This window comes from Cheilinus undulatus, linkage group 23 (assembly GCF_018320785.1).
Source record: "Cheilinus undulatus linkage group 23, ASM1832078v1, whole genome shotgun sequence".
NCBI classification, from domain to species: domain Eukaryota; kingdom Metazoa; phylum Chordata; class Actinopteri; order Labriformes; family Labridae; genus Cheilinus; species Cheilinus undulatus.
The window spans coordinates 33,753,299-33,769,944 of NC_054887.1; the positions used below are offsets into that span (position 1 = coordinate 33,753,299).

General features: G+C 42.1%; 1 protein-coding gene across 3 annotated transcripts in view; it reads right to left on the reverse strand.

Annotated features, from left to right (window-relative positions):
• The window catches only part of usp6nl (USP6 N-terminal like), a 119,195-nt gene that overhangs the window by 23,618 nt on the left and 78,931 nt on the right, over positions 1-16,646 (reverse strand). For all 3 annotated transcript variants that reach the window (XM_041780543.1, XM_041780542.1, XM_041780541.1), the window contains 5 exons: positions 13,562-13,635; positions 5,971-6,050; positions 5,106-5,145; positions 4,413-4,493; positions 359-466 (listed from right to left, as the gene is read on the reverse strand). In XM_041780543.1, coding sequence (XP_041636477.1) covers positions 359-466; positions 4,413-4,493; positions 5,106-5,145; positions 5,971-6,050; positions 13,562-13,635 — 383 coding nt within the window. The remainder of the gene's footprint in view (positions 1-358; positions 467-4,412; positions 4,494-5,105; positions 5,146-5,970; positions 6,051-13,561; positions 13,636-16,646) is intronic.

The following is a 16,646-nucleotide window of genomic DNA, read 5'->3' on the forward strand; positions in this document are numbered from 1 at the left end:
TTGAAGTATTTGAGCAGTTTTTAGGCTCTGAGTGTTTTTCTGCTCACAGAATCCAAGCTTGATGCTTCTGGACACAGCTTCCTCTCCCTATTTCCCACTCGGTTAGCTTGTTTACTCGCTGTGCCCTCGGTTCATAATTAGAAGACTTCCACACAGCCACAGACAGCCGCGTTATTATCGATCCTGGCTGCTAAACTTTCTAATGAGGTCCAAAGTTTTGCAAACAGAGAGCACAGGCTCTTTACAGCGTAGACTCACAATAAACACAATTAAAGCTCCAAAGGAAGCAGAGGTGCTGTCGGCTCCTTTATGAATCTTTAAGAGATGGTTTATTAAAGGCAGGCATTTCCATCCCTACCTCGTAGAAATCTTTCTTCTCCTCCTTGATTTTGGGAACGTCGAGCAGCAGACACCAAACCTCGCCTCGGAGCTGCAGAGGGATTCCCTTATAGATCCTACGGACCAGCTGGAAGAAGAAGAGAAACAGGAGTTAAGTTCACCTGAGGTTTCATCCAGGCTCCAAACATCAGCAGCGTGCTGAAAACTAAACATGAGCAAAAAGAAAAATCCCATAAACACGGCGATCTGGTGTCAACAAACAAAGAGAATCAAACAGATTCTAATGTGTTCTGGGGTTTCTGCTGCAGGCTACAAATATGTAATCAGAGCTTCTGACTGCTGCCAAAAATGATTCAAAATACCAAAAAACATTAAACAAGCTGCTCAGGGCGAGCAGAGAGATAAACCGTACACGGAGGAAAAACAAAGAGGTCTGTGAGGTCAAACTGCAGCATCTGGATGGACCACATCCAGGAGAGAGAGGGACTTTCTCTACACGTCCATTTAGCTCCTTACTGTGCTGGTTTTTGATCGGGTTTGAAAGAAAGATGCGGAAAGAGAGAAGCAGAGTTAGAGTGAGAAAAGAGTGTAGAGGGATTGGTCCACACGCAGACAGGTATTAAATATTTCAGAACGCACCGTCATGGACTCACTGTGACTCCGCTGAGGACGATGAAGTCTTAAAGTCAAACTGCTGAACAGTAAAGTTAATCTCTGCTCTGAATCCTCCGTCTGCAGACGTTAAAACCAACCAGCCGCAACATTTACACGGCTGAAAGGAGAGGAGGAGGAGGAAATATATGTGTGGAGGTAGAAAGAATGAAGAGGAGTGTCATGATATTACAGAGCTGAGGCCACAGGATACTGTAAAAACTGTCAGCATCTCCTGACTGAGGGTTTACAGGAGGAATGTAGTTTTCAACTTCTGCTCAGTTTGTCACTCTTAGATATTGTTCTAAAGAGCAGTTTCACTTTAGGGACCTGGGCCCAGATCCAGGAGCTTTTGACCCTAAAGTCCGGTTCAGATGTGTGAACATTAAGCGTACAGCGCCGTACCCGAGTCCGCTCTGAGAGGTGGTCTAGAGTCTGATTCATGAGGGCTCCAGCTGTTAATGTTTGTCTTATCAGTACAAGATTTACAGAGCAGCTTTAAGAGGCTTCCAGGAGTGTGTGGCTGCAGCGTGGAGCCTCCTGTCTCATGCCATTTCAGAGTCCAGTTTTCAAAATAAAAACCAACGTCTGGACAGCTATGCCTCGTTTGTGCTTTGGTGTTTTTGAATTTAAAAGTGGTTTTCTCTTAGGAACCCAGGCCTGAATCTGGGTGCACTTGACACCAAAGTCTGGTTCCATTTTGGTCAGTGTGAACACAAGTGTACCGTACTCGTGCAACATGCATGAGTCCACTTGAAGAGGGGGTCCTGAGCCATCATGTGTGCTCAAACGTGGTTCATGGGAGATATGAATGCAACCATGCTCGAGCATGGAGTACCACAAATAAGTAAATTAACTCTTGATGTCTCCTGTCTCTTCTTAAACCTCGGTATCAGTTCAGCCCATTTCATCCTCTGAGCTGTAGCTAGACATGGAAGTAGGTGGAGGGTCTTGTTGCCATCTCTGAAATAATAAATATATCTTAATGTCTTAATGCTTCAGCAGACCGGAACATTCTGGATAATGCTATGCTTCATGCTATGCTTCCAACTGTGTGCACAAAACAGAATAATTTTTAAATGATTTTTTTCCCACCCAATTTTGTTACTATTATTTGCCCCTTTTATCAATTTCTGCTAAATTTGGACCGATTTTGCCAACTTTAAACACATTTCGATCATTTTTTCCCACCTTTTTTCATATTTTTGCCCATTTTGCCAAACTTTTTCTTCTCTAAACCCATTTTCGTCAACTTTGAACCCTTTCCACTGCTTTTTTGCCAATTGTTTTGTTGCCTTTGTTTAGCCACTACCAACCTACTTTTTACACCAATTTTTTCCAATTTGAACCACTTTTTAAACCCATTTCACCAAATTTTCCTGCCATTTTTGCCACTTTTAACCCAATTTTGCCACTTTTTGACCCCATTTTACCACATTTTATGCCTGTTTTTGCCACTTTGACCCATTTCTGCCACTTTTTGCTCATTTTTTCCACTTATATCCAATTCTTACTGTTTTCAGAACCTTTTTCACCTCTTCGTTTGGTTGCACTTTTTACCCATTTTCATTCTGTTTTTAAGAAATATACTACAGTGCAAATGAATACAAATTTGATATTTGATAAGAGTGGTTATTATTCAGTAGACCATGATTTTGCTGACCTCCATGGGCCCCCAGTTTTGTCTGCATATGAATATTCTTGAATGTGCATGACTGTTCAACCACCCTCAAATACAGTGGGGCTCCCCAGTCTCTTTTCAGGGAATTTTGTGGATGGCGTTTATATCGTGCAACTGGAAACCAATTATGGCCGTGTGCCTGAATGGAACGAGGCTACTTTTGCTCAGCATTCATTTTATTTGTAAGAGATTTATCGCTATTGTCTTTAAACAGCATTTCACGGCCCTGTAAGGTCCCAGTAATAGATCGTAGGATATTTTCACTGTTTGACTAAAAACAATATCCTTGATCCACATTTGGCTCATGTGACTGGAGGATGTAGGAGAGGAAATCATTGTTACATCTGCTCTCTCTCCTGTCCTCCCTCCCCGAGGGCTAAATGTTCTCAGCAGCTGGATGTGAGGAAGCAAAATAAGAGATGTATCGAGCATGACCTGCTTCCTCTGTGAGCTGACGGCACTCTGCTGAGTGACAAGTGGCGAGGAGATGAAAAAAAAGCCCTGAAGCTTTAAAGAAGAAAGGACGAGCAGAGACAGAGGGATGTGATGGACTAAATGCTCTGCCGTGTCCTTCAATGTTTCACATTTCTTTCAAACAAAGGCGGACGGCGAGCCAAAGAAGAGACTGACTGAGGGCCAGACACCCGAGGATTTCACTTCTCAAAGAGCCGACAGACTGACAGAGTCAGGCGAATGAAGGACGGGCTGCAGAGCTCCAGGCGACACCACAACAAAACCAGGACTAAAAAAGGCTCTGATGAAGGTGGCCATGACACTTGGATCAGCTCTGGAACAACGACAAGTTCAGGCTGACTGGTTGGGTATTGATCAGAGGTGGGCAGTGAGGAAGTAAACATATTTGAGCGTCCGTCCTTCACCTGAGTAGTATTTTTGGGGGACACTTGTCACATTGTTCATGTTTCTTGCTGCTTTTCCTCTGAAGCCAGCTGAACAATTTTCTTTTGGTTTGTCTCCACGCGTTTTCCCATCAGGCATGGCTGTTTGAGACCGTGCACAAGCATGGTTCCTCTCCCTCCTCACGGAGCGTAAATGTCTGCTATGGCTCATGGGTGAAAGTCTCCAAGTCTCTGCTGATTCCATCGCTGAAGAAAGATTGAGATTAGTAGACTATCCTGAAAACAGAACACTAATCTCAGTCTTTCTTCATCATGGAACAGCAACATACATCAGATTAAGAGAGCAGCTGCTAAAATGTCATTACAAAGCAGCAAACAGGTATTTGAAGCTGGTGAAGGTGATATCAAAGAAGGGCTCCTATGTTAACATGGAACTTGGCCTGTTAAGATGTTTTTGATTGAAATAACTTTGATTTCAGTGAATATGACCTCCTAATGCTGCAAATTCAACAAATAACCATTTTCAGTTCTTTAAAACCTATAAAATCTTTTAAAACTCTGTTTTGCATAATAATGTGGAACAGTGCATTTAAATAATAATGGTTATCATAATGAAGTTTGTTCAAAAACATTTGAATCATGCTCTAACGGCTGATGACTTGAAAAATATTCTGTCATTTGCATTAATATTTAGGAAAATAAGAGAAAAATGTCATTTGCTTAATAATGTGGAAAGCGGTGTAATTACTTGTGCTGACAAAACCCTAAAAGAATGAAAGTCTTCCTCATGTTTATCCCTGTGGAGCGGGATAGAATCCCTATAAATAAAGACGGTGTTCCAGGATGAACTGTGGAGCCTTAGAGAGTAAAATCCTGCCTCTCACCTTCTCGCTGTTCTTGTATTTGTCCCAGCTCTTTAGCATCTTCAGCCACTTGGTTGTCCGCTCCACCTCCGTGTGTTTTTGCTGCAGGAAACAGGAAGTGACACATTAATAACGCTCTCTCTCCTCAGGTTTTCTGCAGCTGGACTCCGGTCCGATGGGAATATTCTGTCAGAGCAGCCTGGCGGCTAAAGAAGGAAGTCTTCTAGGGAATATTGGTGTTTGTTAACAGCTGTACGAAGGCGTAGGGATGCTTTAGTTTACTTTGGGCATTTTTGTGCCTTTATTTTGATAGAGGATAGTGGATGGAGTCGGAGACAGGGATGAGAGCGGGGGAGAGACATGCGGTGAAGGGCCTCAGGCTGGATTCGAGCCCGGGCCGTCCACGTACATGGGGCGCGCGCCTTAACCACTCGGCCACCTGCCCCCCAGGGATGCTTTAGTTTAAGGCTTCAGCAGATTTTTTTGGAACACTTGATTGAGCTTATTTAAAGAGACAAAAAGTCATATTGTTACCATCTGATTTATCTAATCTTTGCAGTTTTGCAGGAAAAATGCAAAACAATGTGCACAATAGAATTGTTATTTTATGACTTGCATTGATGCAAAGTTTACCTTCTGAGACATCATTGTCTACAGATAAATAAATAAACATAAATCTGCAGAATGCATGACTTGAAAATGAAGATAACTCACCTTTTCCTCCACCGAGTCATAGGATGGAAGTTCATTTTCACTGAGGAGAGAAGAGGAGATAAATATTACAGATTTCCTGTGTCTTTAAAAACATGGTTTATGTAATAGACACCCAGAGAACATGGAGTAAAGACAGTCCTGAATGATAATCAGGGCAGTTTTTGTCTCAGTGTGACGGGAACATCGAACATCAGCCGTCACACAAACAGGAAATAGCACATTAGACAAGTTCTGCTGTCTAAGTAATCTGCTACTGCAGATATTTCACCGCGTTCTTATTACTTCCATCTAAACACAACATGCTTTAATATCAAACTCAGAAGTGAAGTTCAGATTCTACATCCGAGCCTCATTGTCATATTCAGCAGAGTTAAAGCCAACTTTTGAGGAAGTAGCCTCGAGTCTGGAATAACAAATCTGAAAACACTCTTTAAGAAATCGTCTATTCTTGCATTTCTCTCCAACCACACAGCCTCTGTAGCTGCCAGTCCTCTGAGTTTCCAGCATCATCTCTCAGTTTCTTCTTTCTATTCTGTGTGACCTTGACCTGAGGCTGCCTCTGTCCCTGTCTGAAACCATCACGCTACCCGGAGGTTCCCGTCTCTTCCCCCTGCCGAGGATCGTACCACTCCATCACGTCCCTCTGCCCTGTGATTGTGGCTAACCGGCCTGTTTCCTGCCAGCCTAAATATAACGTAGCTGTTAAAGAGGCTCGCAGCCCTGGAGGCCACAGACACACTCGACGTTAAAGCCTCTCATTTTTCCCTTCAGTAGAGCTCTTCTGCTCTAACCGGACTCTGGATGTATTCATTAAAGTATCAGGACTAATCACAGTCTCTGGTGTCGGTTTAGGAAGAGTTCTTACTGGACGAAGCCGAAGCGGTCGATGACTTTGTACAGGTGGAAGTTGGTGTCCTCCCAGGGCTCCACGGTGGCCTCTTTACCCTGGAACAAGAAGACAGAGAGGAAGACCATGAAGAGTGTGTGAAGGTTTGAGCTACTGGATAAAACCAGATTCTGACAGTTTCCAGTCCTTGTGTCAGACACAGCTATACCAACAATCTTTCCCTCATGTTGACTGTCCTTTACCAGCCACTTTTCGAAAGGTTGCCAACCATGGCCGACTATTAGGCAATCTTTCCAAAAGTTGCCAACTATAGGCTACTATATGGCCACTTTTCCAAAAGTTGCCAGAGTATAGTTAATTTACCACCATTTCCCAGAGTTGCCGGACTATGGCCTACCAGTTTTCGGCAATTTTCCAAAATTTCCAGAATATGGCCTACTTCATTTTTGCCAATTTTCCAAAAGTTGCAGACTATGGCCTACTACTATTTGGCCACTTTTCCAAAAGTTGCCAACTATCGGCTACTTTATGGCCACTCTTCCAAAAGTTGCCAGACTATGGTAAATTGCCACCATTTCCAAAAGCTACAGACTATGGCTTACTAGTTGGTCATTTTTCAAAACTTGCCTACTGTTGTTTACTATTTGGCTAATTTTCCAAAAGTTGCCAGAATACGGCCTACTATTTGGCCAATTTTCTCAAGGTTTCCACAATATGGCCAACTATTTGGCAAATCTTCCAAAACTTGCCAGAATATGGCCTACTGTTCAGCTAATGTTCCCAAAGTTGCCAGAATATGGCCTTCTATTAGCCCAGTCCTCTAGACTCTGGTCTCCCTTCATGTGTCTAGACCTATCATTGATGGTCTTCAGGACTAAGTCTTTAGTGATCTGGATTCCTTTCTCTCCAGGTAAATAGTTCACCTGTGGTAGAAATCCCTGTTTTGTAAAGTGTAGAGATCATAGCCAATAGATGTAGAAATGTTCTAATGATGACAACAGCAGCATTTAGCGCCACCTAGAGCTTTAACAGATTAACTTTACCACATTCTCATTGAGTCTTTTATTAAAACACTTAACACCAAAAAAAAAAAAAAAAAATCAAACCGAACTGCCAGTCAGCAGGGTGACTGTGGATTTAGAGACGACAGACTTGAAGGAGAAGGGTTGCTGTTGTACTAGAATGTGAAACTTTTATATGATACTAGAAATATCAAATATCAAACCTGTTGGACTACCATAGCAGAAAAATGTAAGCCCTCTACACCTGATGTTGCGAGTTTTATTGTTTTAATGATCAGAAAACTTCAAGCAAAGGCACCTTGACTGTTCTAACATACTTGCACACGTTAAACAGAGTGTAGGAGTTTGACAGAAATTTTTGATGCAGTCAATTCTCATATAAACACAGAGAACTGAGCAAACAGATGTCTTTTAAAGAAATCAGCACTTCTAAATACTATTAATTATTAAAATAACTGTAATTGTGTTATCTAAAAACACAGTAAACATGGTATGGAGAGTATAGTCAACCTTCCGGCAGTTTTGGAGAGTTTTAGCCCATCTTACAGACGAACAGTGAACCCTTTAGTTATAAAAATAACCAACAGATGAAGCCACATTCTAATATAATCAGCCGTGAGCCTGTGATTTGTTTTTGGCTGTTTTCTGTTATGAAATAAAACCAAACAGACTTCTGATTTATGCCACCCACGTTCTTCGGGGGCACGGAGTCATGTTTTGATTGGCTGCTAGATTACGAGTGGAGCCACGACTCCACCGCCCTTGGGAAACTGTGTCAGAGAGAGAGAGCGTTCATGAGCCGCAGAGAAACTCTCCGTGTGTCTGCGCGGCCATAACCAGGTGTGAAATGAACAGCCAGACGCCCACCTGCGTCACCGTCTGTCTCCGAAAAAAACATCTCTAGTTAATTCACCATCATGTAGCGATGATGAACCATCATGAGAGTTGGTGCGTGTGAGGAGGAGTGTGAAGAGGAAGAGGAGCATATTCAAAAGAGGCAGAGTAACGGACTGAAGGATGAGAAAGAGTCGATGTAAAGCTTTCAGGTCAGGTGGATTTGAGGCCTTTTAAAACTCTAATCTCCTTCTGTTGTCGTGCTCTTTAAAGGGCAGCATGCATGCTAATAAATTTGGTTTCTTAAGTCGGAACTTTTGCAACGTTTTTGCAGAGCGTTCACGTAACTCTGGAGTTTTAGAAATCCTAAATCGCTGAGCTGCTACGCTGCTCGTCCTGTACTTGGGCGACCCATGTGGCTTCTTTCCTGCATGTCATTCCTCATTCTCTCATCCTTTTTCCACTTCTACCCAATATCCTGATCTCTAGCCCAACTTTTTTGGAATTAGGGTTGTAGGAAAATACCTAAATATGTATATATATATATATATATATATATATATATTTGCTGCAGATTTTCCATCTTAGGGCTCATACAGCAAACATAACCAGTTTAAGGATGGTTATTTAAGCAGGAAGTGAAAATATGATTAAATATTAAACTAAGAAAATGTCATTTTTCCACATACTTTGCCCCTATTTGGCTTAAGTCTTATATAACATTTATTATTTACATCTTTATTTGCATGCACTTTGCAGAGTAAAATCCACATTGTGTGTTTCCATGCAGCATTAATGAGGAGATATGGTCTTAGATTAGGGCAGATCCATCATTATGAGTCCATTAATAATCAATAGAAATCCTTCAGAGTGGCTCTGACAGAACCAACGCTGAACGTGTCGTCGATCAGCGCCGCCGTGACACCCAATCATCGAAACAGCGAGCAGTGAGAGCCTCGCTTTAATTTCATCCTGAGATTGATTTTAACCACACGGAGTCATGATGAATGTGGCGGCCATGATGACGGCGCTCTCTGACTGTGAACACAGGCGTGGTGGGAGGTCTCTGCTTCCTCTAAGATCTCTGTTTTATTTATTTAAAGTCAGAGTTTCTGCTGACGTACGGCGAGGACGGAGGGAGAATTTAGAAATCTTTCACCTCAGCATCTGGTGGTCCTGCCGACCTGTGGGCCCACAGACGGCCGTCGAGGGTGTTTAGGTGTGATGGTTTTTAAGGAGACTTTAGTTAGGCCTGTTCAGTGTTTTTGTAGCTGTGAGTTTGATGGTTTTGTCCTTAAATAAAGCAGGTTATATTTTAGGGAGAGGGAGACCATGAAGAGTGTGTTTTTAATGATGTTTTGTCCAGCACTTTGGAAATGTTCAGTTTATAAAATGTGCTATATAAATGAAGTGGATTGGAGTGGATTGGAGTGTGTGGAGGTTTGAGCTATATAAACTGGATAAAACCAGATTCTGACAGTTTCCAGTCCTTGTGTCAGACACAGCTATACCAACAATCTTTCCCTCATGTTGACTGTCCTTTGCTGGCAACTTCTCGAAAGGTTGCCAACCATGGTAAACTATTAGGCCAGCTTTCCAAAAGTTGCCATCTATAGGTTATTATATGGCCACTTTTCCAAAGTTGCCCGAGTATAGTAAATTGCCACCATTTTCACAAGGTGCTTACTGTGGCCTACTTTTTCACCTCCTTTCCAAAAGTTGCCATCTATAGGTTACTATATGGCCTCTTTTTCGAAAGTTGCCAAACTAAGGTCTACTACTTTTTCGCCAACTTTCCAAAAATTTCCAAAATATGGCCTACTTCATTTTTGCCAATTTTTCAAAAGTTGCAGACTATGGCCTACTATTTTTTGGCCACTTTACCAAAGGTTGATAACCATTGGCTACTATATGGTAACTTTCCAAAAGTTGCAAGCGTATGGCCTACTATTTGGCCACTTTTCCAAAGTTGACAAGATATGGCCTACTATTTGGCCAATTTTCCAGAAGTTGCCAAAACATGTACTACTATTTGGCCAATTTTCCAAAAGTTGCTAGGATATGGCCTACTATTTGGCTAATTTTCCAGAAGTTGCCAGAAGATCTACTACTTTTTAGCTAGTTTTCCAAAAGTTGCAAGAATATGGCCTACTATTCGGCCACTTTCCCGAAAGTTGCCAGGATACGGCCTTATATTTGGTTAATTTTTCAAAAGTTGCCAGAATATGGCCTACTATTCGGCCACTTTCCCGAAAGTTGCCAGGATACGGTCTTATATTTGGTTAATTTTTCAAAAGTTGCCAGAATATAGCCTCCTTTTGGCCTTTTTTCCAAAAGTTGCCAGAATATGGCCTACTATTTGGTTAAGGTTAAATTTTATTTTAGTCACATGCCTTTGAGTAGAGCCAGACTGATGAAGGATTCTGCAGCCAAAAGATCTGCACAGAAGCTGACTGAGGTGGTCTTCAGGAAGGAGGAGTGTTTCAGTATCTCCATGCCGGTGATCGACAGGTTCATCAATGGAACGATAAACAGATTTAAACTTTTTCTTCCGGGTGGGTCAGGCATGCAGCCGGGGCGACAGGCTGCATAGTTTGAGCTCCCCAAAGCTCCTTCTCTTCATCCTGACACATCCGTGAACGTGTGAGGCAAAAACAGACGGACTCTCAGGCATAACGTTTCTGAAATGTAGCTGCCAACACGGCTAAAGAAGAGCACAATAACATGATTTAGAGGCTGTTGCAGCTGGTGTTTATGGGAGCATTTTTTACTGGAATCAAGCGTGACATCTCTCAGCCGTGACTTTATTATTATTATTCAAACATTGGCTCTTTATCAGCAGCCTTTGTTCTGAAATATCAGCCTCAATGAAAACAGACGGCAGTGAGACCTAAATGAACGTGTCACCGTGAGAGAGAACTCTTCATTTCAGCTCAACAACAAATCATTTTTAATATCTGAGAGTGAACGGCGGCGCCCGTGTGTGGTCGTGATAACAGACTCCATTAACTCCTCCCCTCCCCGACAGCCACAGCGACACTGATTTAGCTCTGATTGTCCCTCATTGTGTCTCTTCAAACGCACACAAACACGCCTCCACCGTCTCCTCTCTCCACGCTCTCTTCACTCGTAATGAGGCGGCCTGATTATGCAGCCTGGACTAAATTAAAAACACTCATTTACAAACGGAGCGTGCTGGGCTGGCCCGCCAATACTGCCGGGCCGTGAAACAGACGGGGAAAACCACACATAGAGAAGGGAAAGTATGGAGAGGTAGAGTCTGATATCACTGCACTGAATATTTGATACATGTGCACACACGTCAAGATTAAAAATAAAATATAATTTATGCTTCTTTTATCAAATAAACGCATCAGTTACAGCTCCAAAAATCCAGATGTTTAGAGCTAATTTATAAAACTAACTCTTTTTAGACTCTCTTAATAATTCAATAATAATTCATCTAAAGAGCTACAAGTTCTTTGACCTTGGTTTAAAAGAAGGAACCCTACACCGCTGCAAAGTGAAAAAAGTTTGGAGAGCATTTGATTGTAGGCAGAAGTTACACCTTAGATCAGGGATTATCAAGTACATTTGCACAAGGGCCAGATTTAATCATGACAGGGACTCTGGGGGCCAGACATAAGCAAAACAAATTCTGGCCTAAATAACATATCATTGGATTTGTATTTTCTTTCAAATCCCAGAGAATGGGGCCCTTCCTGATTGTTATTTAGCACCAATTTTAACTCATCTTTGACACTTTTTAACCCCTCTTCACTACTTCATTTGGCCATTTCTGCAACATTTTTTTGCCACTCTTAACCCATTTTGAGAATTTTTGCCACTTTTCACCCATTTTGCCATTCTTTAACCCCTTCTCACTACTTTGCCAGGATATTTTTGCAATATTTTGCCACTTTTAACCCATTTTTGATGCTTTTTGCCCTTTTTTCCTCTTTTACCTTTTTGAAGAGGGGGTATTTTACTTTACTGATTTTTAAAACATAAATATAAAGTCACAATGTTGGGTGTCCATACTTCATGTATGCAAATTTTCAAACCGCAAGATAAACGTATGTGGCAGAAATCGTGGAATTAGAGTGGAAACTGATGAAAACGGTTTATTGGGAATCTCTCCGAGATCTTCCCAAGATGAGATTTTGACGGGGCGAACTGATGAGGTCATCACAATAGGATCTCCTGACTGGTTCGTCTGTGCTGCTGTCTCGCTGTCTCTCTCCTCTGCTCTCTATCTAAGACTGACAGTGACATTTATATTTGCATGCCAGAGATGAATAAAACAGCTGCACAGTAAAACCGAACAAACTGAAAAAACATTTTTGATTTAAATTAGTGCTAGATTTTTAGATTTTTATCTTTGCTCCTGCTGCTGGGCTGCAGCCAATAAAAATATATTGTACTGCATACAATGACAATAAAGTGTCATATCTTAGCGATCCAATAATGAGGAAGAAAAGCTGTTAAAGGTGACCCTCTTGGTTAATTCTGTGAGCTATCCCAGAATGCTTAGCTCTCAGCACAAACAGGAAAGCTGCTTCTAGGGTTGATGTTTTTTAAACAGTTTAACCCTTAGAGCTCACAGCTATTTTTTAAGCGTCAAGTCTCGTCTGGACTTTTTTGTCTTAAAAAGCTTATAAACCATCAACCCTGTGGTGCACAGTCAAGCTCCATACATCTTTGTTTTCAGGACAACCTGGGCTTTAAGAGTATTTCTACTACAGTAATGTCACTTGAATTTTTAAAAACTTATTGGACTTTAAAGACAAAAAACAAACAAACAAACAAACAAAAAAAACAAATCAGAATTTGAAGCTTGCTAGAACGATGTCCTTTAGGGCTACGGAGACATCAGGGGTAGCAAACAAACAACAAGAAAGTCAGCTTTGAGAGGAAAAAAGAGTGAGGGTCTATGACTAATGGTTCAAAAGTTTTAAGGTTTTTATAAACTTGTCACTTCTTGTTATTTACGACAACACCGTCCTCAGAGACCCCGAGAGTTAGCCAAGTTCAGGACTCTCTAGAAAATGTTCTCTAAGAGATACGGGTGCATGGCGGACATAATAAGACCGGCACAACAGAGAGCTTTCAGATAGAAAAACAACGGTCTACCACCTGCAGTTCAAATGTTACCAAGTGATTTATAAAGGGATGTGCCTGTGGCATGGATCCGTGCCGCGTGAGCTCGAAGGGTTAAATAGTATTTATCCTTGCATAAGCACTTGTTTTGGCTTTTTTAGTGGAAAAAACATCATATGAGGGAAAGAATTCAACAAACCAATGAAATATCTCCATGCTCGTGACATCACACAAACTCAGCTGTTGAATTTAATGCACAGTTCTCCTGTAGGAGGGATGTTTGGCCTCTCTGACACATTTAAAGTTCAGTACACATGCCTGCAGCAGAGATGTAAAACCATAAACTGGCTTTAAATGCCTGACTCCCAGGTTTATCTTTATTGGCTTTAATCATCTTTGGCTGTGAATGTTACAGGGGAAATACAGCTGGTGTTTTTCTGCACAGCACTGCAAAATGTCTCAAACAGCGGGGGAAGATTCTGCTTGCCGTCATTATAGTGTTTCACAGGTGATAAGTTGGTGATTTATAGACGGTTTTTACCGCACTGGAATGAAGCTGTGAAGCTCCAGTGAGGTTTTGGCATTGGATCACCAGAAGAAAAACTCTTTGTGTAAAGTCTGAAGCGCTACCAGAGTGGAGGGAGAACAATTACCTTGTCATATTTGGCGACTATCTCAGCTCGCTCCTGGTCCAGTTTCACCGCCGCATCCTGCTCGGTATCAGACGCTGCAGGGAGACAAAGAAGAGGAGGACCAGGTCAGGAAGTTACTACCAAATAATAACATCTATGGGCTGTAAGAAAAAAGTGGTAATGACAGGCATGTTCTCAGGATTTTAAAGATTTGACCACATCAGCGTCATCACTGATCATCAGATCAATCAATCTTTATCTTAAGAGGGCGGGTCCAGGCTGGACTCTGCTGGCTCATCCAGGGAAAAAGTTCTTACTTCGATCAGATCCTTCTGCCATCACAGAGCTGCTTTGTGTTTCTCTAGCTCTCCCATAATGCACTGGGGCTGAGGGCTGACATGGACAATAGACAGTCCTCTTAACAGACTCTCAGACAGCCGTCCTGACCTCAGCCTTGAAGAGTAAAGAGCGTCTGTGTCTCTGAATAAAACAGGCTGTTGGAGGAGCTTCTTTACAGCGATAGACGTCATGAAACCGTTTTCTGTTTGCTGATCTTGAACAGCCCTGAGCGTAGAAACTGTTCAATGTTGGAGCTCCAGATAAATCACAGTCATCCCTCACTGCTCCATCTGTTTCAGGACTTTAAATCTTAGACAGACAGCGGTGCTGTCCTCTAAAATGATCAGTATAAGCCCACACATTGATCCAGTTCCTGTTTCAGCTCCAAACATCAGACATTGGTGTTGCACACGCTCCCGTTAGGACGGGTCATGTTGTGTTTATGTTGGAGATAATGTCTGACACGTAGTAATGGGGTAGGATAATGAAATGCACCTAAGCTCTGACAGGGAACAGAGCCAAGATGGATCCTGGTGTGTTTATAATCTACCCGGATCAACCTCCAGCTGGATTTATGCCTGAGCGAGGGACACGGCTGCAGGTACAGCAGGGAGAGGGCAGCGGTGGATCAGGAGGAAAGGCTGGGCTGGTTTATCATCTTTGACCTTCTAAATACATTCAGTTCATCTCTGAGTCACAGGGACATTTGTTCAGGCCCTGGTTTAGCTCTGGTAGTAGAACAGACGCCCACAGAGACCACAGTTCTTAGACTGGAAACAGGACTGGATTCTGATCACACCGCTGTCTGGTGCACGTCTTCCTCTACCTCTGGTTCTATCAAAATACCAACTTAAGATCCTGGAAATATTTACATCCATGCAAAGTCTGAGGAAAATCCCTCAGGCATCTCTGAAATATTGATCTCACAAGAATGACACAGATTTATAAACATGGAGATGGACAGACCGGCCAAAAACATCAAATCTCAGAGTCTAGTTACTGACTGCATGGAAGCAAGAAAAAGCACCAACCAGTCAACCAAAAACAATCATTCCAACATGCCAACCAACCAACCAACCAACCAACCAACCAACCAACCAACTAACCAACCAACCAACCAAATATGATCAGTCCAACATACCAACCAACCAACCAACTAACCAAACAACCAACTAACCAAACAACCAACCACACATTACCCAAAAAACCAAGAATGAACAGTAAAACATACCAACCAACCAAACAAGATCATTCCAACATGCCAACCAACCAAACAACCAACCAACCAACCAAATATGATCATTACAACATGCCAACCAACCAAACAACCAAACAAGCAACCAACCAAACAACCAACCAAATATGATCAGTCCAACATATCAACCAACCAACTACCCAAACAAACAAACAAAGGAACTAACAAACCAACCAACCAATGAATAAACCAACAAATGAAAGGAAAACCATCTCACCTCAGACATAAGTCATCCAAGATCAGACTCCAGGATTAATAAATCCAGATTACCAGTGCTATGAGCAGAAGCTTGTACTTCAATACTGTCCAGCATTACAGAGAAAAATATGTTTTAAAGATAAAGAGGGATTACCCGGTGCTCAGTGAGGCCAAAGTAGATTTATAGATTAACAATTGATTAATAATTGATTAATAAAGGCTTTAAAGTATTTACTTCCTCTGCCTGGTTTTAATTATGATCTAATTAGGATGTTTAAACTGATGTATTTTTAATTTTCTTATTTTTTCTCAGATGATCAGAGATAATCCTGCCCTCTGCTAGGATCAGAGTAATCCTGATTTTTGGATAAAGTGATTAAAAATCCTCTTTCAAACTTTTAACAGTCTGGTCTGATTATTTTGTCCTTTCTAACCATCCATGTAGATTAAATTAAAGACTTAGTCCGGTTTAATATCCCATCCTGTTGGGCTCTTCGGACCCCCCGCTCTAATGCTCCTTTAAAACTTTCTTTTTTACCTCCAAACTTTGTTAATGTCATGTTTCTGTCTTTGGCCTTTAAAAGCAAACATGATTTGACTCCCAGCAGCTGTGTTACACCAACTTTTCTCTTCTTTCTGACAGTTTTTCCGCCCTTTACAGAAACTATTTGACTCCAGTCATGCTCTAACTTCCTCTCGGTGTCTCTGGGGGGTTCAACGGGAGGAACGGCTTGACAGGAATTCCAAATTGCTCTGAACAAACGCGCTCCTTATTGAGCCGGCTGGCATTTTTATGACAGGATGGTGAGTGTCAGTGAAAGGCATGTCGCTGTGGGCTGCTGAGAGCTCGCACAGCAGGAGAGGACGCGGCACAACAAGGCGAACTGTCTGCAGCAAACAAACAAATACAGTAAAGGGCCTTTCTGCCGGGAATTCCTCCCCGGGGGGCCCCGCGGTTCCCATAGCGAGCCGGGAGGAATCGGGGAGGAAATGGGATTCAGGCTTTTCTTTGGACTGGAGCTTAGCCTTAATTCAGACATATTAGTATTCCACTGTGGCCTGACTTAGGCGAAATGCAATTAGAGCCCTTTTCATGCTCCGAGGATCACACTGGCATCCGTGACGGCGATGGTGAGCGTGTGTATGTTTTTATTTGTGGCTGAGGAGCTCTCATTGGAGGGTTCACCGGGTTTAAATCCAACTGGAGAAGAGTCCTGGTGTTCTCAGTTTGTTTGATTTTATTGGCTATTAAATAAGTTAAACATCAGAACAACGCCACCCCAGAGAAGCAGGGACCAGAGGAGGTTATTTACT